This window comes from Thunnus albacares, chromosome 20, assembly GCF_914725855.1.
Source record: "Thunnus albacares chromosome 20, fThuAlb1.1, whole genome shotgun sequence".
NCBI lineage: Eukaryota > Metazoa > Chordata > Actinopteri > Scombriformes > Scombridae > Thunnus > Thunnus albacares.
Genome location: NC_058125.1, coordinates 26172454 through 26198985, shown reverse-complemented (window position 1 = coordinate 26198985; position 26532 = coordinate 26172454). Strand labels below are relative to the sequence as shown.

At 39.7% G+C, this 26532-nt stretch overlaps 1 protein-coding gene and 1 long non-coding RNA gene across 4 annotated transcripts in view; both read left to right on the top strand.

The window, feature by feature from the left end:
- stxbp4 (syntaxin binding protein 4) overlaps positions 1–17230 on the top strand; it is a 68284-nt gene extending 51054 nt beyond the window's left edge. For 2 of the 3 annotated variants that reach the window (XM_044337877.1, XM_044337878.1), the window contains exons 20-22: positions 3456–3592; positions 14316–14373; positions 16154–17230. In XM_044337877.1, the coding sequence (XP_044193812.1) occupies positions 3456–3592; positions 14316–14373; positions 16154–16322 (364 nt within the window). In that variant the 3' untranslated portion in view covers positions 16323–17230. Of the gene's footprint in view, positions 1–3455; positions 3593–3778; positions 6399–14315; positions 14374–16153 lie in introns of those variants that run through there. The other variant, XM_044337879.1, reaches the window with a different exon arrangement.
- Positions 17231–19059: 1829 nt separating this feature from the next.
- On the top strand, positions 19060–23495 carry LOC122971391. The gene is made up of 3 exons (XR_006399461.1): positions 19060–19245; positions 20796–20904; positions 23196–23495. It is a non-coding gene; the product is annotated as an uncharacterized LOC122971391 (long non-coding RNA).
- The last annotated feature ends 3037 nt before the right edge of the window (positions 23496–26532 follow it).

The following is a 26532-nucleotide window of genomic DNA, read 5'->3' as shown; positions in this document are numbered from 1 at the left end:
TATGCTAATGAGTCAGACTAATGAAGATCAGCAGATAAGCTGGTTGCCCTTAGCAACCACCAGCATCTTACTGTTTGGGGATTTATATCAGTGTGTGTGTGTGTACTTGTGTATTGATTTGTGTGTCATTTGTACATTGTGTATGTGTGTGTGTGTCTGTGGGTGTTTGTGTTACTCACACTGTGGTGACAAACCTTAAATTATTACAGTTTAGGGTGAAGACTCGGTTTAAAGCAGTGGTGGGCAAATAGCGGCCCGCGGGCCAAATCCGGCCCTCCAATAATAACATTGGGCCCCATAATGAAAGCTGAAGTTTCATAGATGACATCAAATGTTTTCTATGACTCTGTAAACAACCTCGTAGCATCTTATAAACCCACCAGATGAATAATGCAGGTAAACATCATGATTACGTCGTTCTGAGCAGAACAGATTTGTGAAGCGGCTCACTGTTTACTGTCTGTGGAAAAGGTCTCAATTACATTTATCTACTCGTAGTAACACAGGGGAGATGTTTATGTTTATGAGTAATTCTTTGCCAGATGAGTATTAACGTAAGCTGCTGTCACTCTGTGAGTCCTCACTTCCTGTTGGGAATTATGACAAAGATACAACCCTGAAATAAAGAAAGAAAGAAAGAAAGAAACAAAACATATTAACAACAGTTTTTCCATCACACGGCACAGCAGGTAAAAGAAGTTGTTTACCTGTTGGAGAAGTAAGAGCCTGTTGTCTGCAGCTCTTCATCCATCATCATCATCACTGTGGCTGTTTCTGCTTGTACTCTTCCTCCCTGCACTGAACAAACAGCTCAGTATGTCTCCACATCTTATTGTAGCTCCGCTAACGAAGCTCCAGCTAACTCGTGTGGTTATAACCAAAAGTTATTCCACGCTGCGAGGTTGTCATGGAGACGTATATCATCACATGTTGGCTCGGCGCGGCTAAAGTTGACCAACCCGGACTAACGGGAAAAACCCCTAAATGTGATGTGTCTTCTGAACTGATGGAAACACGAGTGTGTGCGTTTGAGTTAGCGTAGCATATAGCATAATCTGACTGTAAACATGAACACTACACACATTTCTACAGATTAACTTGAGTCCCCAGAAGATAAATTATCACAGTTTTAGGGTGAAGACTTGGTTTATTGTTAGGGTTCATCTGGACGGAAACACAACGGTGTGTGTGTGTCATATGAGGTCATTTGTGCAGCGTGTGTGTTACCTTATGTGAACAATATGTGATAGTGTGTGTATACAGTGGTGTGTGTGTGTGTGTGTGTGTGTGTGTGTGTGTGAGTGTGTGTGAGACCCCGACACCTTTGTGGTAGTCACATAATGAGAGATCCTGCAGAGAGCCGAGCCCATTAGTCCAGGTTACACACACACACACACTCTTAGTGGTCCACCTTGACCCACTTCAGTCCAGGTAGGACAGCAGTTATCACCTGTTAATGGACGCCCGCAGAGCGAAGCGGCGAGGCGGCAGCGGCGGCGTTACGAAACGTTGCGTCCTGCGGTGAGACTGTGAGGTCAGACTGAGCCGTTATCATCGACTCAGAGACCAGAGACGAGTCAGAAGTCTGCAGGAGACACAAACTCTGGATTTTGTTATTCCAGCAATAATATCAGAGGACGATCGTAGTCGTGATTTTAAAAAACGATGTTGATTTGAGGCTGGAAACAAGAAAAGTCTGATGTTTTGTTGACAACCTCCTTCCTTCGTGGACTTTATCGCTCTATAATGACGTCGCCTGATTTCCTCCTTTTGCTCTCGTTATCACTGCGTCCACTAGAGGGCGCCGTCACTGCCACAATATAAATAAACATGTTGCTTTAAGGAAGTCGATGAAACAACTGATTCTGACGGTTTTCTTTGCGTCGCAGGACGGTGTCAGAATTAAAGAAGGAAGGAAAAGAATAAAAGGAATGAAGGAAGTAAAATAATAATGATATTAGTGTTATCTGGTGGTGGAGGTCTTTCTGTCTGTCTTTGCTTTTGTCCTCCTGACTTCTGTTCCTCCTTATTCTTATCCCAGTCGAACCTTTTCCTCCTTTCTTTCTTCCTTCTTTTTTTTTCTTCCTATATCTTTCCTTTCTTTATTTTTTATCCTTGTTTGTGTCCATTTTTTCCTTTTAGTCCTCCCTTCTTTCCTCAAACGTTTCTTTCTTTCTTCCTTGATTCCTTTTATCTTTCCCTTCCATCTTTTATTCAGTTTTTTTAACTAACGTCTTTCTTTGTTTTATTTTCTCCTTCTTTCTATTTCTCCTTGTTTCACTCCTTTCTTTCTTTCTTTATATCATTTCTTTCTTTCATCCCTTCCTAATTTTTTTGAAGAATCTGAAAACCTGAGGACTTGAGGATTTTTTAATTAAATGTTTAAATACTTAATACTTTGGGTAATTAAGTACATTTTCGTAATGCCAGTTGTTTACTTGTATATAGAACAGATTCTTGTTGAGTTTTGTTTTGGTTCGTGAAACGTAACACGGAGTCATCAGCACCTTCCGGCCAGTTGAGTAAGTCTGATTCTGTAAATTAGGTCAATCGGCCATGTTATTAAGTCACTCAGCTATGACACCTCCCGCCTGCTTTCCTTTTATCTTAGATCAGGTCAGTGGGACACCTCCGCTGGTCTTTCATAACCCAGGGACCCCCTGCTCCCGTTTCCTCTTTTGATTCACCTGTCGATGTGTTTCTAGGCCAGTCGTAAGCACAGATGTAATCTGGACAGTCGATCGGTTTCATTGAGGGTTGCAGACATGAGGCGTCCTGTCCTCTGACACAAATAAACGGCTGCCCATTCACTCCCAGGTAGTGACGTTTTTGATCATTACTGTAAATACATTAGTCATCCGGACTGCAGCACCATAATAAAGAAAGAGAACAAGAAAATTTCCCTCCGGAGAGACGGAGCAGGAAATTTCATTGCGGAGTTAATAAGTTCAGTAGCTGTGAAAGAAGAGAGGAAGCTTTGGCTCCAGAAACAAAATAATAAAGTCTGTGTTTTGGAACAAAGATTGTGTTTTCTTCTGGGAGTGAACTGGTGAGTGTGAACATGCTCGGATCTGAGCTGCAACCATGGTGACGTGGTCACTTCAGCAGCTTCAGACTGTGTTTTTTAGCTCAGTCGATCATTCAAACAAGTGGAGGTGTGAGTTTGTTCAACAGGCTGTGACGAGCTGCACATACCTGCAATCAAAATCATATTTTTTTAACATCTTTGTCTCTGAAACTCAGCAGGATTCATTCATAAAAATCAAAATTTCATAACAATCCATCAAATTACTGTTGATATATCTACCATCCCTGGAGCCGTGCAGCTTGTGTGGTTGTGAGTAATTGTGGAAACCTGAGGCCAGATCAGTGAGGGCATGGACCTCCATTATGGCTCCATCTGTGGCTTTTTGTAGTTTTTTCACTGCTGACTCATCGTGCTCATCTGTTTGCAGCTCCGGAGACGTTAAAGTCGGAGCGTCGCCTCAAGGCCTCCCTCTTCGCTACAAGAAGAGTCCCTGGACGGCGGCCACGCTCGCCCAGGAGGCGAAGGAGCTCACAAGGACTGTCAGAGCCATCCTGGAGGTCGACTGTAAGTGATCTCTGCTGGGCTCCTCCGTGCATGCAGGTCTGCATCTCCTCCTCCTCCTCCTCCTCCTCCTCCTCTTCTTCTTCCTCTGTTTCTGTGCCGCCCTGCATGCGACTCCCGCCGGATGAAGCTGAAACCAAACTAATCCTGCCAACCTGCTGTTGTGAGTGACTGTCCTCCCCGTTTCAGTGCTGACCTTCTAGAGGACCCGACTGTAGGACAACAAAGTCAGCAAGGCTCTGAGACGTCAGCAGGAAGTCGACAGCCGAACGCTCTCTTCCCTGACAACTCCTCATCTCCTTCGTACCTGCTAGCAATGGACTCGTCTTAAATCTGCATGACATACTGTTTTGTTTCTGTGAAGCAGTTCTTGAATAGTCAGTAAAAACGGTGGTTTCATTCCAGTGTTTTAACCCGCATATGGAAAAGAAACACTTTCTTTTTGGAACTTTTGAAACAAATTTTAGCAAACGCTTGTTAGCCGAGCTAGCCTGAAGACACTGCTTGTAATTTTAATCTGTTCTACGATCAGACAGTTCATCTATTGAGAAGCAGTTTTCTGAGTTTTACTGTTTAAAGTTTATTAAAATAAGACTAAAGTAACACTTTTGTGATATGCGGGTTAATGCGCTGGAGGAAGACCACTGTGAAGCTGATGGACTACATGAACGTTTTGAAGTTTTGCCCATTGGTATCATCATTATTTACGTGATGAGTAACGGCACCAAAACCACCTGTCCGCCCGCTAAAGATTTAACTTACAGGATGTTAAAAAAATAACTTACTATTTTCTAAATGTGTAAATGTGTCCCTTCAGCTCTACAAAGCTTTTGAGTCTATTTTTATCATTGTTTTAGATGTTAGCTGGTGACGAAAGCAGAACACCGAAGAGCTAAAGAGCCAGATATAATTCTCAGGAGCTGGTTGAGACCAAACTAGAGCTAAAAAGTAGGGATGCACGATATTGGAGTTTTTGCCGATATCCGATATGCTGATATTTCCAACTCATTGTGGCTGATTCAGACCTGCTGCTTCTTCCCACTTATACTTTGAATAACAAACAGGGGCTCAGTGCTCTGGTTGGATCCACATGGAGGCTACTGTTAGCTGACAGGCTAGCGGCTAGCGGAGCGTTAGCCGCAGCATGACCGGAGGGAAGCACAGCCAGTTAGCCTTCGCTAGCCTCTCAGCTAACGTTAACCTCTGCTCTCCACATGGAGTACTGAGCCCCGGTTTGTTATCCAGGTTAAAGTGGGAAGAAGCAGCAGGTCTGACGGGCAGCTTGAGTGAAGTGGAGCCTGCGAAGGAAACACCGGGACCGTCAGGGGAAGCACAGTCAGGCGGCAGAGGAGAAGGCAACATATCGGTCTCTCATAATCGGCAGAATTTGCCGATGCCGATATTTCATTTTAGAGCTTTTATCAGCCGATACCGATGACGTGCCGATAATATCGTGAATCCCTACTAAAAAGAGAGTGAAAATTGGACTTAGATACGTCAGGTGGATACAAACAGGACTCCAGTGGGAAGCTAGATGTGAAAGTACGTAGCTGTTTGCTAACTTGTTAGCCACAGCAACTTTTAAATATGTCAATGTTGTGTTTTCAGCTTGTTCAGTTGCTTGCAAGTGGCCAAAAGAGATACTTGGGAGAATGGCAGTCACCTTCACTTAGCCACCAAGCTACTTACGGCTAAAAGTGTTAGCATTCATTATAAAATATCTAAAATGGTGCCAACACTTGTTACCTCGTAGATAAAGTGTTCAATGGACAAAACTCCCAAAACGTTGGTGTAGTCCTTTAAATTGTACCCAACCTCTGTCTCTGTAGCATCAATAAATACCTTAATTTAACAAACAATATACAACTGAAACGTCACAATATCATATGATTTCCATTTACTGTAGCTAACACTCGCTTCCGGAACGAGTTCATACAGTTAGAGCTAACAGCTTACCGTAGCTTTCTGTCTGTCTCACTACTCTCTGTTATCTGATCAATGTTTAGCTTCGCGTTTGAGTGGCTGAACGCTCGTGTTTGTGCAGTAGATTAGCCAGCGAAACAAAGCTTAGAAGCAGCATCAAACAGTACGGAAGGAGAGAAATCCTGAAAAAAACTCAATTCACCTGCAAAACATGAGGGTCAGGAGGGACGAAGGCCGACGATGAAGGAGCCGCAAAAATTCATGATGATTAAAAAGGGCGGTTCCAGCCTGGTGGGACACTTGAGACGCTTTTATCATGTTTGGAGGTGTTTGCTGTATATCCTTTGTCTTTTTCAGTAAATCATCTGAAACATAAATATCATAAGTTCTTTGTAAAGAGGAGCAGCTGTCTGAAGCTCAAACTGTGTCAAATCTACTTTTCATTTTATTGTTTTATGTCACAGACTAGTTGCTGGAAGAGTCTTCATTTGGTTTGTCAGCGATAAGATAACATTTTATGAAACCCTGTGGGGGAAATTCAGGTGTTACAGCAGCTGAGTCTGAATAAATATACTACATAGATAAAACTAAAAAATATAATAATATGTAGAATAAAATAAAGAATATGGTTTGATCAACTGGGCTGTGATGGATGTAACGGAAGTACAAGAATGATGAAACTTTCATGGAGAATGTGTTGGCGCTTGTTTGAGAAGCAAAAACTCGTGAAGAAAAGGTTATTTTTGCATTATTTTGTTCAGAACTTGCATTAAAAACCACTTGTTGGTTGTCAGAAAACCAAACAGACAACAAACAGTGAGGGTGCTGTGAAACATCAATAAAATTATATCAATTGTTGTATTAAAATCTCTTTGCTATTCATTTTAATTCAGTCCCTGCTCTCAGTTGTAGCATCTAATTACAGAATAGTTTTATCTGCAGCAACATAAAGCTGCACAGTATGTAGTTAAGCTAGTTAGCTAGCTTGTTTAGTTAAGCTAGAACCTGCTTAGATCGGTCCTTTAAAGGTGCAGTGGAACAGATTTGGAAAAAATGGAATATAATATTCATAAGTGTTTTAATTAGTGTATAATCACCTGAAAATAAGAATTGTTGTGTCTTTGTTGCCTTAGAATGAGCCCTTTATATCTACATGGAGAGTGGAGCCCAACCGTAGTCCTGGTTGTTGTCAGTGAGTAGTTTAACAGGCCAGGAAGAGTGGAGTATTTCCAGTAAATACACAAAGCCAAGATGCAGTTCAGGGACTCTTGTTCGTGGTTTAGAAGGCCTTGAAGATGAACAATTTTAATTGAATATCCGGGAACACTGGGAGGATGGAGTGTTTTCAGCAAATGAATCCAGAAAATGGGCAGTTCAAAAGGACATGTTTCCATACAAAACACAGAGCCTGTTGTTAGTTCAGGAGATCTGGGGATATGTAGAATATCTTTGCATAATGTACAGTTAAAAACTCCTTATTTATCTTCTACTGGTCCTTTATGCAGCCCCTCAGTTCAGCCTCTGTCTGAAACAGGCCGTTTTACTTCCTGTCTCTTTAAGGCCCCGCCTCCCGATGAGCCCACTCTGTTCTGATTGGTCAGATTCAGCTATGTAAACAAATTATAGTAGCAGGATTTCACTTCTTCTTCTCCTTCTTTACTCCAAATGTCAACCTCTCAAATTCATCTGTACATGTTGGAGCTGAATCACATTTGACATATGAGAGTGAACAACACATGGAAAGACCTTAGCAACCACCTTAGCAACCACCTTAGCAACCAAGGCTACAGAACGGATGGATGACCATTTGTGGTCATGTGCGAACACTGCAGGGTTTCTGTGGGTCTTAAAAAGTTTTAAAAAAGAATTTAAGAGGCGGTAACGTTAGTTATAAAATGTTTATGTATCTGATGGCTGTCTGGAGACGTTATGCGCCTATAAATGACATTTATCTTTGATTAGTTAATCCATGCATCCAATTTCTGCTCCTTATCCGGGTCCAAGGTTGCCTTAATATAATTGATTAAAATGATTAGAAATGATTATACACTGCTAGAAAATGTTGAAAAAAGTGATATAATAATAAATAATGATGGTTTACCATCATACTTTCATACTGATTGGGAAACAGGTGTTCACTTGAATTCTATGTGGAATCAAAAAGGTCTTAAAAAGTCTTAAATGTAACTTGGTGAATCCTGCAGAAACGCTGCCTGATGTCATCATGAGGAGGAAGTAGAGGTGACTTTGCAAATGAAGCGTTTACAGCAGGCTGAAGCCCTGATGTTTGACTTGCAGGCAGCATTTCTACACATGTTCACCTCAAGTTTTGGAACTTTGACCTTGTTAAACATCCAACATCAGAACAAGATATATCGTATCCTCAAATAAAAGATGGTTGTCAATAAGAGCTGGGTCTCCGATAATGGATAGGGGTGTCGTCAACGTGAAAACACTAGTGCTTGTTATATAATGTGCAAGCCAGTTAAGCATAAATAGTAAGCATTTTTTTAGCAACACTACATGATCATAGGTAACCAGGGTAACCAGGGTAACCAGGGTAACTTGGCTAAGCCGGTGACCATACATCTATGAGCGTGCTACCAACATGCACAACAGCTAAGTGTTGCACTGCTAAAACATTCCTAGAATTATTGTTCCGCACGTCGAAGTGGATTATAGTAACATGCAGTAACAAAAGATTAACAGAGCAAACAGAACAAGATCAGAAAACAAGGAGACCTTCTACTAAAATATGAGCAAATATACTGATCAAACAGAGGGAATTAGAAATAAAGGCCTCTCTCTAATATAAGCCTGCTTCCAATAAAGGCCTGATGTTGAGGTAAATAAAGGCCAGAATCACGAAAAGCAGAACATGTCCCCTTTAAAGTCTCAGCATAGTTTATTTTTAATGTGTGTACAGAAGCAGTGAAATATTACTGAATGTATTTTTTGTTGTTGTAGGTTGTCATGGGGTTGTATTCAGGCAGCAGGATGTGGGTTTTTGACACAGTCACCTAATTTCCCTCCATCAGAGCGGCGGTGGGAGGATGTGGGCGCAGTTACATAATTAACAGCAGTGATTCAGGATCACAGGCTGCGATCAGAGTCGCCCTCCATCTTTCCCAATGTCCTGTTAGACATGATGAAGAGAAAAACCAACTCACACACACACACACACACACTCAGAGAGAGAGAGAGAGGTAGGTCAATCCCATCCAGGTCTCACAGCTCGTGTACGTCTGGGGCTCATGTTCATCACGGCGCCGGTTGCCTGGATACGTGTTATCCTTTAAATTGTAAAGCTTCAGACTGCAGGACACTTTGTCTTCTCCTTATTGCCAGTTTATTCACACACACACACACACACACACACACACAGTTTGTCCAGACAGATTGCACAATAAACAAGCAGCATCAGACACATCCAGTTCATTCATTTGTTGTGTGTGTGCTGCAACTTGGACACTGTTACCGTGACAACCAGTTACATTCATGCACATATCAAAATACATTTTGAGGCTAATGATGACGGTTTTTCTTCATCAAACACTTTCACAGCCGATGTTTTTTTTTTGTAATGTTACACAATCTGAACCTCTGAAGTCACAGCTTTCAGCAGCTTCTACTTATAACCTTTTATTTTATTTTTTATGAATGACTCATCACTTCTAACATTTAGAAACAAGTGGATTCAACCTGCAGATTCTGACCTTTAAAAGGTTTATTTTAGTCTTTTATGCAAAGTAGAAACAGCTTTTTCTCTCAGATCTAAATGAAAAAAATACAAATGTTGGAGTAAAAGCTGCAGAGTGCATCTCTACAGGGCTTATAAAATAGATGAAAATGATGTTTTAAGGTGATAAATATGATGCAAATGTCCCTTAAAAAACTTCAGAATCACAACATAATCTCTACATAGATTCAGTCTCCTTTAAATGTGTACGTGTACATTTATTGCCACAAACTTTCTTTAATTTGCAAAACTAGGATGCAGGTTAGCCAAATAAATATCTTTAAAAGATACAGTATGAGCTTTATAATAGATTAGAAATATTTAAAACAGATATTTAAAGACAGATACGTCTGGTGTTATTCTATTTTTGTCTAATTGTCCACAAAGAAAAGAAGAAATATATAGAATAATATTATAGGAAAGATACAACAAAGATTCAACATAAAAAGGAGGTAAGTTTACAGTTTCAAGCCTCTGAGGAGTCAGGAAACATCTTTTATATCTCTGCTCCACATTCTTAATTCTGAGCCTTAACTTGTGGCTTTAAAACATCATGTGAGAGGAAATCTGTTGTTTAACCTTCCTGTTTCACCTCCACTTCACCTCAGTCTGTATGAAAGAGCTTTGAAAGAGCTTTTCAGGGTATAAAATTAGGAGGTTTTTGTTCCTGAGTGAAAGTAAACCAAACAATAAATCCTTCAACTGATAAAATAGATTGTTTGTACAGTCGTTGCCTTTCAAAACCCGTCGACTGTCAGAAGGAAACAGGAAGTGAACAGAAGTCTTTCATGTCAAAGTCCAACATTTTGTTGCCTTTTTGTCCACTCTGACCTCCTCCTGTCTCAAAGTAAAATGACCTGGATAATGTCAGAGATAAAAACTTAACCATTCATCCACCAGCTGGACTGTAAACTGAATAAACCTTCTGAACTCTGCTACCTCCGAAGACATAAATAATGCAGAATATTGAACATGGTGTGATTGGTAGGCTGAATGAAACACACTGTCAGTGAATAATGTGTTTGGCTCGTAGTGATGAACCTACAGAGAATCATCAGTGACTCTGCAGCTTTATAGTGAGTTTCAGCTCATTGTTTATCTGTCCGGCTGCAACTTTACTGTTCTGCTTCACTCTCAGCGTCTCATAGCGTCGATTTCAGAATAAAAGCTGTAAAAAGTCGCTGAACACTACCTGCTAACAGACACAGTTAGCTGTAGACTAGCTGGTGAACATAGTGGAGCATTATTCATTCATTGATCAATTTAAACAAGACGTTATAACACGATTAACTAAATTATACATTTTAAAACTTAAAGTACAAAAAGTTTTGAGTCTTTCTAAACATGAAACTATATATTTGTGAGGTGTTTTAAAATATCTTCAGAGGCTTCATGTGGCAGTTTTAGCATAACTGACGTTTGATTCTTCTCATTTTAACACTAAAGAATCATGAACTCGTGGTGTATCTGCAGTTAAATTATCATTTCATTATTAAAACTGTTCGGTTCTCTTCATTCTACATTCAACCAAACTGCACTAATGCAACCAAAACACTTCATCAGCATCTCAGGATCAACTCTGACAGCAGGTGGTGTTACAGTATATACTCAAAAAGAACAGCACTCGTCTATCACATGGATTGTGTTACTTAACGTTACTAAGGGCGTCTAACACATCCGGCTAAAAACTGCTTAACTTTGGTCATGACCAAGAAATATGGGTGTGGTTTCCAGTTTGTGGTTCATATTTTTCTCCAGGATACACTTTGTTGTTTTTTTGCAGGATCCAAAAGTATCTTGTTATAACTTTATATTTGAACTCCAAACCCGGTCTCACAATCAAATCAACACACAACACATCAAATAACACTTTCAAACACCAATTTAACGCCACATTTTTAACATTTTCACGTCTCATTTAATGCCGTTGGTTGGGTTTAGGCTCATAAACCACTCGGTTATGGGAAGATCATGGTTTGGGTGTCTGGTTGGTGGTCTTGAACAGTGCTCTCCTGCTGATTTTGCAACGTTTTGCTAATCCAACCAACACGCCTCCTCCTAATAAGCCAAAAATCACCTCATAAAATGAAAGACAGTCGTATTTTGTATCGTCTGCACACAATCTGAAAGTACAAAGTCGTGTTATTTGTAGCAGATTGATGAGAACAGGCTCATCAAACGTTCCTCTCTACCTGATAATATCTATATCTAATGATATATATGTGTTCTCTTCCATTAGTAAAATTAATTTACAGTCATTTTGTGCCATGTTTTGTTTTTTTAACACAGTAGTCTGTGAACATGTGGAGGTTTGGAGGTGATGGAGAGTTCATGAGTTATGAAAGATGAGTTTTGTGTCAAAGCGATGGAAAAAGTGCTGACTGTGTGAAGAACTTCGAAAAAGGGAACTCAGTCTTGCAAAATATGTTTCCGACTTATCCTACTTATAGGGACATGTTTCAGATTCGAGACCAGTTAACTGGGGACAGCTTGTGCAACTGGGGACAAAAGCTGTGATCCCAGTTGGGAAGAAGCTGATCTTTGGGTCAGAGGTGAAAGTTACAGTCAGGTTAAAGTCTCCAGGAAATGAATGTGAGTTTGTGCAACGTCTCCTAAAGTGACCCAAGTAAAAGTGTGTGTGTGATGTTAATCTAGAGTGTGTGTTAGCGTGTGTGCGTGCACGTGGGTTTATGTGTTGAGACGAGTTTATTTAAAAAAACACAGTTAATACACCAGAAATCCAAAGTGCTTCACATGATATGAAAGAATAAACAAACAATAAAAATAAAAACTAAAAGAAGCAAATTAAAGTAAAACAACAGTAAAATACATAAAATTAGATAAAAAATGGAATTAAAAGTCATGACAAACAGTTTAGATTTAAACTGGTTTAAACTGGTTTAACTGGGTCTATATGAGATCTTCATGTAGAGTCGAGACAGTAAATATTTGGACAGTTGCACATTTTTTCAACTCTTAGAAATGACATTAATAAACTAAATATTAAAAAACTGACATCATTACATTTATAAATGTGTCTGTGGTCGGAGGTCAGAGGTCAGGGTGCATGGGGGGCTACGAGGGTTCACATCCTGAGTCCTGTGTGTGTGTTCAGGTTCGGTTCAGGTTGGTGAAAGATGCTTGTTGAGCTTTAATCACTGCAGACTGTTTTCTGTATTAAACAGAGACGATGACCTTTCTCTGACCTGAACCCAGAGCTGCTGGTTCAGTTTCTACTAGCAGAGATTTTACTGGATTATTGGATATTTTGTTGGTAGGTATGTTGTCTCTGAGCATTTTGCAACTTAAATACATTAACAACATGTTGACAGCGTTCAGCAGCGTTACATTTCCAGCAGAATGTATCTGCTGTTTGCAGTTTAGATGTTTATGAACATAATTTCTAGGAGACGAGGTCGTTTGTTTTTGTTCTTCAGGCTTTGTGCTTCAGTACGTTCAGTTTGAAATAAAGTAACAGATAAAACATTAAAGCGCCGAGTCTCAGCTTTCATTTGAGTAAGTTTACATCAATAAAGAAAGGAATGTGTAAGAGACAAACAGCAGGACTTTTAATACATAGTGAACAAAGTTTAGGGGCCAAAAGTAATTGGACACTTGGCAGCTGTGTTTCAATGTTACAGAGTTCACACATGGATCAGAGCTGACTGACAGTTGAGATTGACGGTCAAATATGAGGAGTAAAGAGATGACGATGCTTGTGAGGAAGATTATAAAACAGCTGAAAACAAAGCAAAACTCTATCAGAGATGTCAAAGGTTGCAGGTGAACACAAGAAAACAAGAAAATGAGCTGATAGAGCGAGAATCAAAAGACCTTTATGACAGAACAGCAAGTCAACAACGTTCAAGACTGTAGTTTGTTCCAAATGTGAGCAGGAACCACATGAAGACCAGAACCAGAACCAGAACCAGAGAGGAAGATCTGAGATGAACCATTCAGAGATTTAGCAGACAGTGTAGATCTGAGAACTGTTTTAATGAGCTTAATTAGTCTTTCATAGTTTAATGTGTTTGTATTCTTCATGTTGTCCACACAATATAAATATCAATCATTTCATTTTAAGGTAAAGACTTGGTTTCAGTTTCTAGTTATGGTTTGGTTCATCTCCTGGAGATTAATGAGCAATACCTCCTCAATGACCTCCTCTCGTCTTCTCTTGTCTTACTTACTTCCGTGACTGGAAAGCTGCGTCCCAGATATTCAGGTTTTCCAGGAACCTTCGGATTCCTGTCGGTGACCTGATCGTTACTCAACAGGTCATCGTGTCTTCGTCTTTTGACAGACGTGTTTTCTCCACCTGACACCGTCCTCTTGTCCCTTCGTCCCCTCATGTCAACACTCAGACTGACAGGGTGAAACCCGGTCTGAGCTTCACGGTTTTGTATTCACGCCGACACAAAGCGGCTTCCCGTCTCTCGGATCCTGTGTCTTTGTTCCATTGTCGTGCTCGTGTACATACATGAAGATTATTGTGATGAGCAGCTTTCCTGTGGACAGATGGGATCCGGGTCACGGATGCTGAGAGAGTGTGTGGCGACAATTAGAAGCTCATTTAATACAAGTTTTAACAACATCTATCATCTTATTAAAGTACTTTCGCTCAGGTTATTAGAGATCTGGAGGATTTGTTGGATCCAGAACACATGTCATAGCATGTCATCAGTCATGAGGCCCCCGGTCACTGATACAGCGTTCACCACAATCCCTCTTTTCTCCAGACGTGTGAAATGTTTGGTGTCAGTTAACGAGCTGAAGTCCGCAGGGCAGCGTGTGAAACTTTTGCCTCTTTTGTTCCGCTCGCTTGTTCGTACAGTGAGTGGAGAGATCTGTGGAAAAGTACAGTAAAGTCGCTCTGAGAGAGTCAGAGGAGAATAAAAACAGGCTGGATGGAAACGAGATATTTGTTAAAAGAGTGTTTGGTGATCTGCTGGCCTGATTATGTCTGTTTGTCTCCCAGTAAAGATACATGTGATCCAAGCTGGTTCCACGTTAAACATGAGATCTTCTGAAAGGTTTGATGGGTTTTCTTTTTTTCTCCTGCAGGTCTTCCTTACGGCTGGGAGGAGGCTTACACTGCAGACGGAGTCAAATACTACATTAAGTAAGAAGAATCACACGTTTTACAACAAACCAACCCGGTCGCCAGAAGAAAACGTTGAAGGCATTGAATGTTTCTGCAAACCACAGAAACGTGAATTACGTATCATATCAACATTTCTACCCGTTGAATAATGATGGTTTATGGTGTGACAACGCTGTGGTTAAGGTCTGGTTAGGGTTAGGGGAAAGATCATGGTTTGGGTTAAAACGGCCGACGTCTCACTAAAAACACCTGCTTTTGTCGGTTGAAGCGGACATTGGTTTTGGTTTTGAGGTGGTCTCGAACCGTGTCGATCATGATTTCCAACTCGCTGCCAAGAAACTCACTAACCATCCACCTGCTCCTCCTCCTCCTATACAGGAAAGATCATATAGATCACATGTGAACTACATCACTTTAGAAATGTTGATATGCTATGTATCTCACATGTTGAAACGTAGATATTCAATGTTTCTGTGGTTCGCAGAACGTTTTATTCTGGCGACCAGGCTGAACAAACACATGATCACGACCAGATTAACCTGTTAGTGTAAAACTTTATTGTTTGCTCCCTATTAGAAATTAAAATATTAAAATGTAGATAAACCCAAAACAAACTAACTCCTCCCTCCTTGTTGTGCTACTTCACCAACAGTTTTCTGTTCGAGGTTTGTTTGTTTAGGAATGTGAGCACAATATATATAAACCATATCAGGACGCGCTGAAGTTCTTTGAGGAGTGAACAACGTTTAGAGGTCGTGATATGTAGCACAACGAGCTAGCAAAGCTGTAAACAGAGCTACGTTATCACGGTGGAAACTATTTTATCTTTTGTCACGACAGTCGTGAGATAAACAGCAGAAACTTGGTGTTCATGTTACACACGTATCCACCAGCAGCAATTCACGCCTGCATGGTTCACGTTGTGTTGCAGCAACAGTGAATGACACGGCTGCGTGTTTTCATGCAGAGCTGATGTCAGTCTGAACGTGACTTTAAATCAAATGACGAACAGCTGACTGAACGATGAATCTGAAGGTTTCGGTTTGACGGCTTTGATGAACTTTCACAACGTTATTAAAAGATTAAAACAAACTGAACTTTAATAATGATGTAGAAATGATAATGAGGAGTTCCCTCTACTCACTCATCACTGATTCATTTATCTTAACAGATGAGGATTAATGTTGTTTTATCCTGAAACAGTTTGCAGAAACATTAATCTTCATCTGTCATCTGTCATGTTAATCTGTAATCAGTTGCGGCTTTTCCACTTTTTTTTGATGTCTGCCTGCAAAACCAGCACCTTCCTAGAAAAGGTGATCCTTTCCCTCAGTTTCTTTTTAAATCCCTTCGCTGCATTAGAATATAAATCACTGCGTGTGTCACGGGAGAACCGTTCTCAGTCGTTGTTCCTGCAGATGTACTGAAGTCTGTTTCAGTGATTTATACCTTCATATGACTTGATTTACATCCTGGAATTAACAACATAACCTTAAATTAAAAACTAATGTAAGTAACAGTCAGATTTTTTGTTGTTTCCTGTGTTTTCTTTGACACATTACTCATATTTTCATCCTCGGGTCAACTGGGAAACTTCAGATGTCGTTTTCAGGGCAGTGAAATACTACAAACCTCCCTGTACTTCTTTCTCATGCTGGTGAAGTAGAAGCATGAGAGCAGTCAGCTGACTGAAGACTGAAACACACCACAGTCACACCACATCTACACACTCTGAGAGAACAGAAACATTCAGTCAGTCCGCTGATCAATAACTTGTTTCTGTTGTGACCCGTGACAGTCACATGACCCAGACGACGTCATGGAGCCTCCCTGTGACGAGCAGCGGCAGCGGTGGCGGCAGCGCCCCGGGGCCGCCTCCACCTCAGGAGACCTCAGAGGTGGAGGGAGAGCGGGAGGGAGAGGCGACGGACCGGAGGCCGAACCCGTCCATCGAGACGGAGATGTAGAAACCCGCAACCAGCAGCAGAGTCCTCCTACCGTCACTGTCATCAGCGTTACCATGGAAACATAATAAATTAAATGTGTACAGAAATGCATCTGTACAGAGAAAAATGTTCCCAGTACTCTAACAAAGAATTACAGTCATTAAAACGTTTAGTTTAACCTTTAGTAACCTTTCATTCAAACCTACAGAACTTTATTTAAACTTCTGCTGAAGATCCCAAAGTTTCAATAGAAACCAAATAATGTTTGTCAGGATGAAGTTTGTGGAAATGTTTCTTAAATAAACATCTGCAATAATTACATTTTTCCAAAAAAAGGTAGCACTTTATTTAGCATTTATAAGCAACATATAAACAATTAATAAATAGTTTATACATCACTCAATAATCAGTGGTGGGAAGTAATGAAGTACATTTACTGTATACGTACAGTTTTGAGGTACTTGTACTTTACTTGAGTATTTCCATATGATGCTACTTTATACTTCCACTCCACTACATTTATTTAACAGCTTTAGTTACTTTTCAGTTTAAAATCTTACGTGAAATAAGACAAACTTCTAAATGACGCTGTTTTATTTAAGATGAAACCAAACTTCACATGAAATCAGTTGTGTCTTCTTGTTCCAGACGTCTGTGAGTCGTTCGCTCCTTTAAACTCTGTTTCAAATATATAAAACCCAAACAGGTAAAACTTCAATATTTCACAAAAATGTAAAGATGAGAGAAAAAGTTCTTTAAATGAGTCCAAATGTATCAATCACAACTTTGTTTTTTCTTCTTTTCTACACAAATAATCATCTCAGACTCTTCTGAAGCCCTGAAGATCAAATAATAACAATAAAATGCTGCTTATACACTGATTCATCAGTATTAATAATGTACTTTATTAAACATATTTAACAGTAAATGTACCTGCTAATACTTCTGTACTTTTACTTAAGTAGGATTTTAAATGCAGGACTTCTACTAGTAATGGAGTATTTTTAAACTGTGTTATTGGTGTTTATTGGTATTTGAAGTAAAGGATCTGAATATTTCTTCCATCGCTGTCTATAATAAAGTTGTGAGTTGATATAAGAACATTTTTAAGTTTTGTGAAATCAAAACTCAAATGCTTGACAATATGAAGCCATGACATGAGGCTGAAAGGTCCTGTAGAAATCAAGTAAGTCGACCTTGAGTGAAGAATTTTTATGTAAAACTAGTTGGAAATAATATTTTACTGTTCAACATGTCTTTATAAGTTTTGAACACATTTACAAACAGATTATTTGTGTATAAACAGTCTCATACTGTGATATTAATCAGTTACACATCATAACTGTTGACAAATAAACACTTTAAATTGTTCTTTTATCTGCTTATAACTACATTACAGTGTGTTATAAACCATTTATTAATGTGGTAATAATAGTGTTTATATTCTGCTTATAAATATTATATTTGAAAGCAGAAAACCTTTTGCTGACATTTACTTGATGTTGTTCTCACCTCACACACCTGCTCCGAGTGTTTCTGAATAAATCTGCTGTAACTCGTCTGTGACTGAGTTTCTTTTGCTTTTAGCCACATTAGCTGAACAAAAACAGACTGTAAGGTCTGAGGCTGTTAGCACGCTAACATGCTAACATGTTGATGTTTAGCAGGTATGATGTTTACCATGTTCATTGTTTGGTTTAGTGTGTTAGCATGCTAACATGCTAACATGTTGATGTTTAGCAGGTATGATGTTTACCATGTTCATTGTTTGGTTTAGTGTGTTAGCATGCTAACATGCTAATACGTTGATGTTTAGCAGGTATGATGTTTACCATGTTCATTGTTTGGTTTCGTGTGTTAGCATGCTAACATGCTAATATGTTGATGTTTAGCAGGTATGATGTTTACCATGTTTAGTGTTTGGTTTGGTGTGTTAGCATGCTAATATTTGCTAATTAGCACTAAAAAGTACAGCTGAGGCTGATGGGAGTGTCATCAGGTTTTAGTTGATTTTGTTCATTTAGGTGTTTGTTCAAATCTATCGAGCATTTCAGGATATATTTTATGGTGGTGATAGTTTATTTGTAGATTATTAACAGGATCACATTTATGCTACGATATGAAGACCAAACAGGCAACTGTTTCATTCCCAGATTGTTATTTTTATATGTAAAACAGTCAAATCTAACTTCAACTTTTAAATTCACTTCAAAAATAAGAAAAAACAAAAAATTCTAAATACTAGAGGACATGTTATAAACGGCACTGTGGTGGTTTTCAACTGTAGATGGGTATTAAATGGATCATTGTGATGTCAGATGACAGTGATGCTGGATCGTCAACATATGCAGAATGCTCATTTAAAATATGAGAACAGCTGCATTTAGTAATTTGAGGGCGCTGATTATCACTAACCTGAGAGAAATATTTCTATAAAAAATGTAAAAAAAATAAGGCCTGGTTAGCCTTTTTCTCAAACTGGTTTTGGTTTAGCATGTTAGCATGCTAATATCTGCTAATTGGCACTAAACACAAAGTAAAGCTGAGGCTGAATTTTTTCAGTTGGAGGTATTTAGTCATGAATTAAATACTGAAAAATGAAACTTTGACTAGATGATAAGGATCACCAACATTATTACAGAGATAATAGAGATATTTCAGTCTGGACCAAAGTGGTGGACTGTAAACATCACCATCATTGCCAGCTAGCAGGGCTAAACACCACAGAAGAAGAAGTTTCAGTCTGTCTGGACTTTTCTCCTCAGTTTCAGCCTGCAGTGTCAACAGCCTTTTAGAAGAGTCTTTACAGTGTATTTTTATTCCCAGAGACAGGAAGTGTTTCTCAGAAGGTCTACATTCCTGCGTCTGAATTGTCTTCAAGGCCACAATGGAGCCTGAAGTCAAACTAACAAGAAGTGTTTTTCCTCTCAGCAGCAGCTCAAAGGTACAAGAACTGAAGAGTGATCAACATCTTTCCCATCTGATGGGAAGATAAGATGACGGAGCAGTTTGTTTTCTGCTTTAAACAATTTTAATTATAAAAACACCAAAACTAGAACGTGTAATATTCAAAATGTGGTTATAAAATCAGACTGTTATAACTTCATTATCTGACTTTTGATTCAGCTTGTAACCTTTAGAAGAAAAGTACAACAAAAACTGATTTAAATGTATAATATCATCACCTTCCTAAAATAAATTCAGGTTTCTCAGAAAACACAAAATAATCATCATGGTGTGCATGAACCCCGAGCTGCCACTTCACAACAGCCTACTATAATAATAAAAGTGAGATTTTCATTAAATAAAAACACAGAAGCAAAGAGGATCCTTATTTGTAATTTTTTAGTTATACACATAATTTCTGGCTGTTAGATTATAATATTCAAATCTTTCTTAATTAGATCAGGTAATGTGGAAAAAATGAGACAAAAACTGTAAATGAAATATTGTGTAAAAGGCAGAAAATAGTTAACAGAAAGCCTTAAAATCACCAGTAACAGCCACAGAATCTGGAACCTCTTTGCTAAATGCTAGCTCCATGGACTTTTTACGTTTTACTGACTAAAAAGACTGAATAACTACACAATATGATGATTTAGTGACACTCTTGACGTAGGCCGTTGTACTACAGGAGTAGAATCACATGATCTGTTCAACTGAGGATGGAGGTGATTTTACCAGCGGTGACATCATGAGGAGATGATTTAGGCCTTTATTTTATGTCTAAAAACGACTGGACCTGTTATGTATTTTGTTGAGTTGTGTACTTACATCAATGTTCAAACCCAGAGAAATCTGTGATTTTACTTGCAGCGTCGGAGGCGGGGCCTCGTTCATTCTTATGAAAGTTGCTCAGCGGCGCATGAAGCAGAAAAAAAATCAACTTCCCGGTATGAAAGTACCCGGATCTTCCACATTGTGCGGCCCATAGAGCGAGCGCACTAGTGACTGTCGCTGGCCGAGTCGGCTGCTTCTGGTTTAGCCCTCCGGCTAACATGAATGGTGATAAAACAATTCAATCATGCGGCTCTTCAAGGTTTCTGAAATGTGATCGGACTGAACGGATTTAATTCTGATAGAGAGACGAGTCATTTCACGGGCAGAAAAACGTATCCGCTGATTTACAGACGTTTCTTTCACAATGTAAGTCTGTGGGGAAAAGTCTTTTTAGGCCAGTGTGCATCACGTGACGTTGTAATTACACGGTTTGGCCGCTATGTCAAATTAGCTTCAAAGCCTGGCGCACTTCCTGTATCCAGGTCTCTTTATACATCCATGTTTTAATCAAGGTAACGGTCCTGTTGTATCCGCTCTGCGTCAGCGTTGTGATTATCCGCCAGAAACTGTCATAAATGTACTTTTTATCCAGTTTTAAGCTTTACAATAAAATTTTTAGACTTTTTTTTTTAAACTATATCTTTTAACTGGATGAAGGATTTTAGTCATTGGACGTCTGGATCTTAAGTTGAAATATATTTTTTTTCCCCACAGATATTTGTTTAGCAACACTAAAAACTGCAAATTCCTGTTAAATCAGCACCGATCATCTACCTGAACCTCCGTGTTTGCTGCCGGCGTATCAGTCATTGTCGGGATGCAGGTCGTCACTTTTTATGTTTTATATGAAGCTGAGAAACGTCAAAAATATTTAAAAAGAAAAGAAAAAATCAATTAGTGAGTGTTTGAGTTTGTCCTCAGCAGTGGTACTGTAGCAGATGCTGGTGTTATTATTGGACTATCACATGTTATGTCATAGATCGATACAGAAAACAACTCTCCCGCTGTGTTTCCATTACATGCGGGATTTTAAACCTCTTTGTTCTTCTGCTGACTGTTTGTCCTCAAAAGTAACAGAATAAACGTCTGTAATAATAAGATTATTCTACTGTTGAGCTGCAGGTGAAGACATCATCATCATCGAGGGAATCGTGTATTAAGCGCCCGTGTGTGTGTGTGTGTGTGAATGTGTGTGTGTGTGTGTGATGTGAATGGTAGTATTTATAGTGTGTGTGCGAGGGCTGGAGGTGGAAGGGCCGAGCCAATATTCTTCCTGCCCGGGGCTTCGAATATTGAGTTCCCTTCTCGCTAGCAAGTGCAGCTATAAATATCTGCTGCACTTGGAAACACTAATGACACACACACACACACACACACACCTAAACACAACCCTGCATCAGTCAGACTGTACGTTTTCAGTGATATTGTTTTTACTACCTGATATTTCTGATGATATTTCTCTTTGTTTCAGAGTCACAGATGCACAAAAAAACATCCGACTTTGTTGTAATCACAATTCGCTGAATGACGACAAGTTTTTCTGTCCTTAAATTATGAATCATTCCCTCAAATTAATAGTTTATGTGCTTTAAATACCACATCAGTCTCTTCCAGGATACAAAAAATACAGATTTTCTTGGGAGGACGAAGTAAAATTCATTACAAGAAGAAAGAACTCGCAACAAACCACATGTTAAATAATAAAACAAAAACAGTAAAGTAATCCTGCTGAATAAAAGTAATTAATAATTATAATAATAATAAGTTTATTTAGTGTAGCACCTTTCACAGAAATGAAATTCACAAAGTGCTTCACAGGAAAAAGAGTTGAAAATAAGAACCATAAAAACAAACATAGAGTTCAAATGAACACATGACATCACAAACACCAATCAGACGACTCAAGACGACACAAAAGCCAATTTAAAAAGATGAGTCGTCAATAGTTTTTTTTAATTAAGTTGCTTTGCCAAATGATGAAATGTAAATGTAAAATAGTAATTATTTACTGCAGAGACGCTGTAATAAAATATTAGTCATAATCTCTGTGAGTCAACGAGCTACGACGGAGATAGAAAAACATCAATGAAAGCAGAGACTTGTCACACAAACTTCTTTTTCATTTCACCTCCGTCGTGTATCATGGACGTAATAAGGAGAATATTTTCCCAGTCTGACTGTCCCTCCACCAGTCCACCAGATGCCCTTCAGGTGTCAGACTGGTCTGAGTGGGACAGATAAGAGAGGTTGCAGGTTATATTTAAGGATCACTGCATCGACTCTCGTAGGAACTCGTTTTTTTTAGTTCACATGCAGCTTTAATATGCAGCCGCTCACGTCTTTATCAACAGTGATATATAATGAAGTTTACTTTGTTCATGTGAGTTCTGGGATGGTTTGTGCATGTTTAAAGGTTGTATTTTCTGGTTTTCTGTTTGCTCTGATTCCCTCCTGTGCTCCCCATGTCCATCCTCCAGCCAATCAGCTCCCAGCCTGCCACCTGGTCCTTGTTGTTGTTTCATTGGTTCAGTTTGTATTGAAGTCCTGGTTCTCAGTTCAGTCTTGTTGGATCCTTTGTTCGGTCTGCTGTGTTTGTTCTGCGTTGATCAGTTCGGTTCAGTTCTTTGCTTGCATCAGTGCCTGCTGTCTCCTGCACTGATGAAATGTCAAACCAGTCGCTGTATTCTGTGTTGAGGGTCGTAGCAGCAGTCTCATGTCAGAGTTCAGCGTCCTGTTGTCATTAGTGTCCAAAGCTCCAAATCGGTCTCACAGTGAGATTTAAGACACGAACAAAGATTTCATCACATTTCTCTTCTGATTCTCAACTTTCATCTCAGACAACCAAAAATCACACAGATGAACGAGGCCTGAAGTGGCCGTCATCCCAACATACACTGTTATATGTTACTGTAACTGGATGAGTTCATTAAAAAGGCTTCTGTAACTGGTTTGACTACTGGTTTCTTGCTCTATAATAACGTCATCCTCTGGCCACTAGAGGACGCTGTAACGTGAATATAAACATATATTTTCTCTTATTTGCATTTTACGAGTTTGTCTAAATGTTTTTTTGCTTTTCTGACACGTTTTGTCTTCATCGTCTCGTGTTAACAGGACGCCCACACATAAGACTCTGCTCTCAGTGGACCAGCCTGAATAAATAGAAGTTGAATGAATGAATATACATTTATATACACAGTCTGACCTCCATTGATGCTCTCCATTTATCTGTTTTGCTTGTTCTCGTCTTGTAGAGGACGTCAAACACATTCAGTCAGTTTGAAGGAAGCGACAAAGACTTTTCCCTGTAACGTCTGTTTCTTCCTGATGTGCTGATGTGTGTTGAGTCAACACACATCATGGGGGAAAAAAGGCCGTTATATCCTGTAGAATATGTTCAAGGCCTCCCAAAACCAGAAGACCTGAAGTATATCCACATACCTTCAGAATAAAACCTTCTTAAATCCAAGTTGTCCCAAGTTCCTCTCAGGCTCTGTGTGTTTATATGTTTTAAGAAAATAACATCTCTATATATACATTTAGGGTTAAGACCTCCATTTCTGAATCCAAAGCTACATCGTCTGAGATCTTTGTGTTCATGTTGGTGCACACACACACTCACACACACACACATACACACATGCTCTTCGCTTGTGTCTGAGTGGAGACGTTACACAACCTGTAAAGCCTCTTTTCCTTCATTCAACCTGCAGAATTCGGAGGTCACAGACGGCATCGACAGCTCTGTGTCAGGATTGGATGAGAAACCCAAACAGATCTCCGTCTGTTTCCTGCAAGTCAACATCAGCGGTGACGAGTGTGAGGTGAACAGAAAAACCCCGACATGACTACAGTAACTGTACACGTTGTTTTATTTCAGCTCTTTGTGATGAGAGATCTGATTAATCGCCTTCTTGTTTCTATGACTCTAAATAGGTCTTGGCTCGCCGCGTTGAGTCTTAAGAGGTACCAGGAGGTCAACTCTCTGACTGAGCTCATTCAGCCCAGCTTTGGTTATGTAAATAATAATTTCAACCATGTAATGGTAAAAGACCGTTGCAAAGGCACACACACGCTCACATTGGGGATTACATGACCACGTCGTCGTCATTGTTTTCAGCACGATATAAAGGAAACTGACCCACAAAACAAGAGCTTCTGTGTAATTCAGGTCCTGAGGTATCAACTGTCCAAATGACCTCCTGAGCATGAATTAAAGACAAATCCCGTCTTTTCAGGAGGAAAATCCAATTTCCTCTTCTGGAAGTTTCACAGTAGATCTATTGTGGCTGAGACTCATGAATGATTGATAGAAAAACACTTATACATATATATACATATATATACATATACATACATATATATACACTGTATTTATTGGGACCAGCGTTAGCTTAAAGCTAATTTACATCTGCAGTCCCTAACAATTAAAACATATAACAGCATAATAACGGAACAAAGCAAAGACACACAGGACACATTATACATAATACAAAGCTACACACAACAGCACATCACACACACCATCAATGTCAACTAGAATATGAACATGAATCCATCCATCCATCACCATTTTTATTTTTATAAAGGACATGACATCAAAAAACACAAATTTGCTCACAATAAAACAGACCAATCAGGGGAAAGATGCATAAATGTAGTTTAATACTAGTCTCGGTCTGTTGCATAAATATGAAGACTGGTTTAATCTGAAGTAGGAAAGTTAGCTAAGCCTGAGGTGAGAGCTTTGTTGCTATGACAACAGTTTGTTGGCAACAGACGGTTAGAAGACACAAAGACGGAGGTATATTGATCGTTTTTTCCAACAAAAAAAAAGGCGAGAGAGGAGAAAATTTTTGAATCGGTGAGAGTGCAGCTGTCTGAGGACACGTCGCTGCTCCGTGCTAAAGAAAAGGAAGAGAAAGAGTCTTCAGGAACAGAAACAAACCGTTAGAGAGATACAATGATCACAAACTGGAGAAACTATCCTGCTGGCTGGAAAACTTTAAACCCTGCAACAGCTACAGGGAGTTTCCTGAACTCTGTGGGTGAAGCTGTCGGACTTCACAAATCCAGGGATTGTCTGCAGGGTCTCCACTGAGCTCAGCGAGATGCTTCCTTTATTGCCGTAGCAGGATTTCCAAATGTGGTTGGAACAAATAATGGTACACATGTAAGGCTGTAGGCCCCTTCTGTGGATGAACATGTATATGTCAACAGAAAGGGATACAGCAGCATAAATGTTCAAGCAATATGTGACGCCGAACTGTGGCTCGCTGAGCAGGATCAACCCACGACTCCAGGATCCTGCAGCCAGCAGGGACTTATTCTCCTGGGTGACTCTGATGATCCCCTCAAACCCTGGTTCCCTGCTCCTAAACCCAACACATCACAGTGAGGAAAGGTACAACCATGCTCACCACAAAACCAGAGATACAGCTGAGCGCATCGTTGGAGTACTGAAGAGGCGGCTCCATTGCCTCCATGGAGATCTTCAGATGTCACCAGCGAGGGTCTGCAAATCCATCTGTGCCTGTGTGTCCGTTCATAACATGGTGAGGTCCCAACCAAGTGTTTGGTAGCTGCGTCATGATTGAAGAAGTTAATCTAGTGTTCTAGTGAGAAGGATCCTGAGCCTGATGAGCCTGATCATTTACAGCAAGGAGCCGGTCGCTACATCCATGTACAAACGTATACGTATACGCCTACACACACACACACACACACGCACGCACACACACATATACACACACTCACACTCACACACACACACTAGCAACAAACATGTTAATCAGTGACTGGCTGATTTTACCTATTGATGTTACAATGTTACTATGTGACAAAAAAACACGACAGAGACGTGATGAAGATAGAAGAGAGATGTCACATGACAGAGAAGTGATCTAAGTCTGCTGTTATATGATATAAATATTCACTAAAGCAACAACTGTGGATTCATCCGCCACTGAAAATAGTCCCCAACAAAAAGACACAAACATGAAACTATATGAACCAACAAGCCGACTTCATCCTTCATGGTTAATTATTAATATCCATGTTATTAGACGTCATTGTTGCAGATGTATTTTATATGTAAAAGAGTCAAAAATTGATTAATTTAATTAAATAAAATCGGAGCAACTTTAGATCAGAGGATATTTTATCAGCTGGAACGATGAATGTTTGGGACGAACTGTAAACTCATGAGTCAGGTTCTGTTTGGCCCGGTCACCGCTCTGCAGGCGCGGCGAAGCCCTGTCCTACTTTCTGCCTCTCAGAGGTCGTCACAACATCGCCGTGCTTTAGCAACCGCTGTTGCTAAGGAAGTTTTAATGAGAGTGAGGCTGATAGGAGTTCGTCAAAGCTCCTCTCATCTCCTCCTCTCCTCTTCCTCTTCTCCTCCTTCTGTCCTCTCCCCTCCTTTCATTTATTCTCCTCTTCCTCTCCTCTT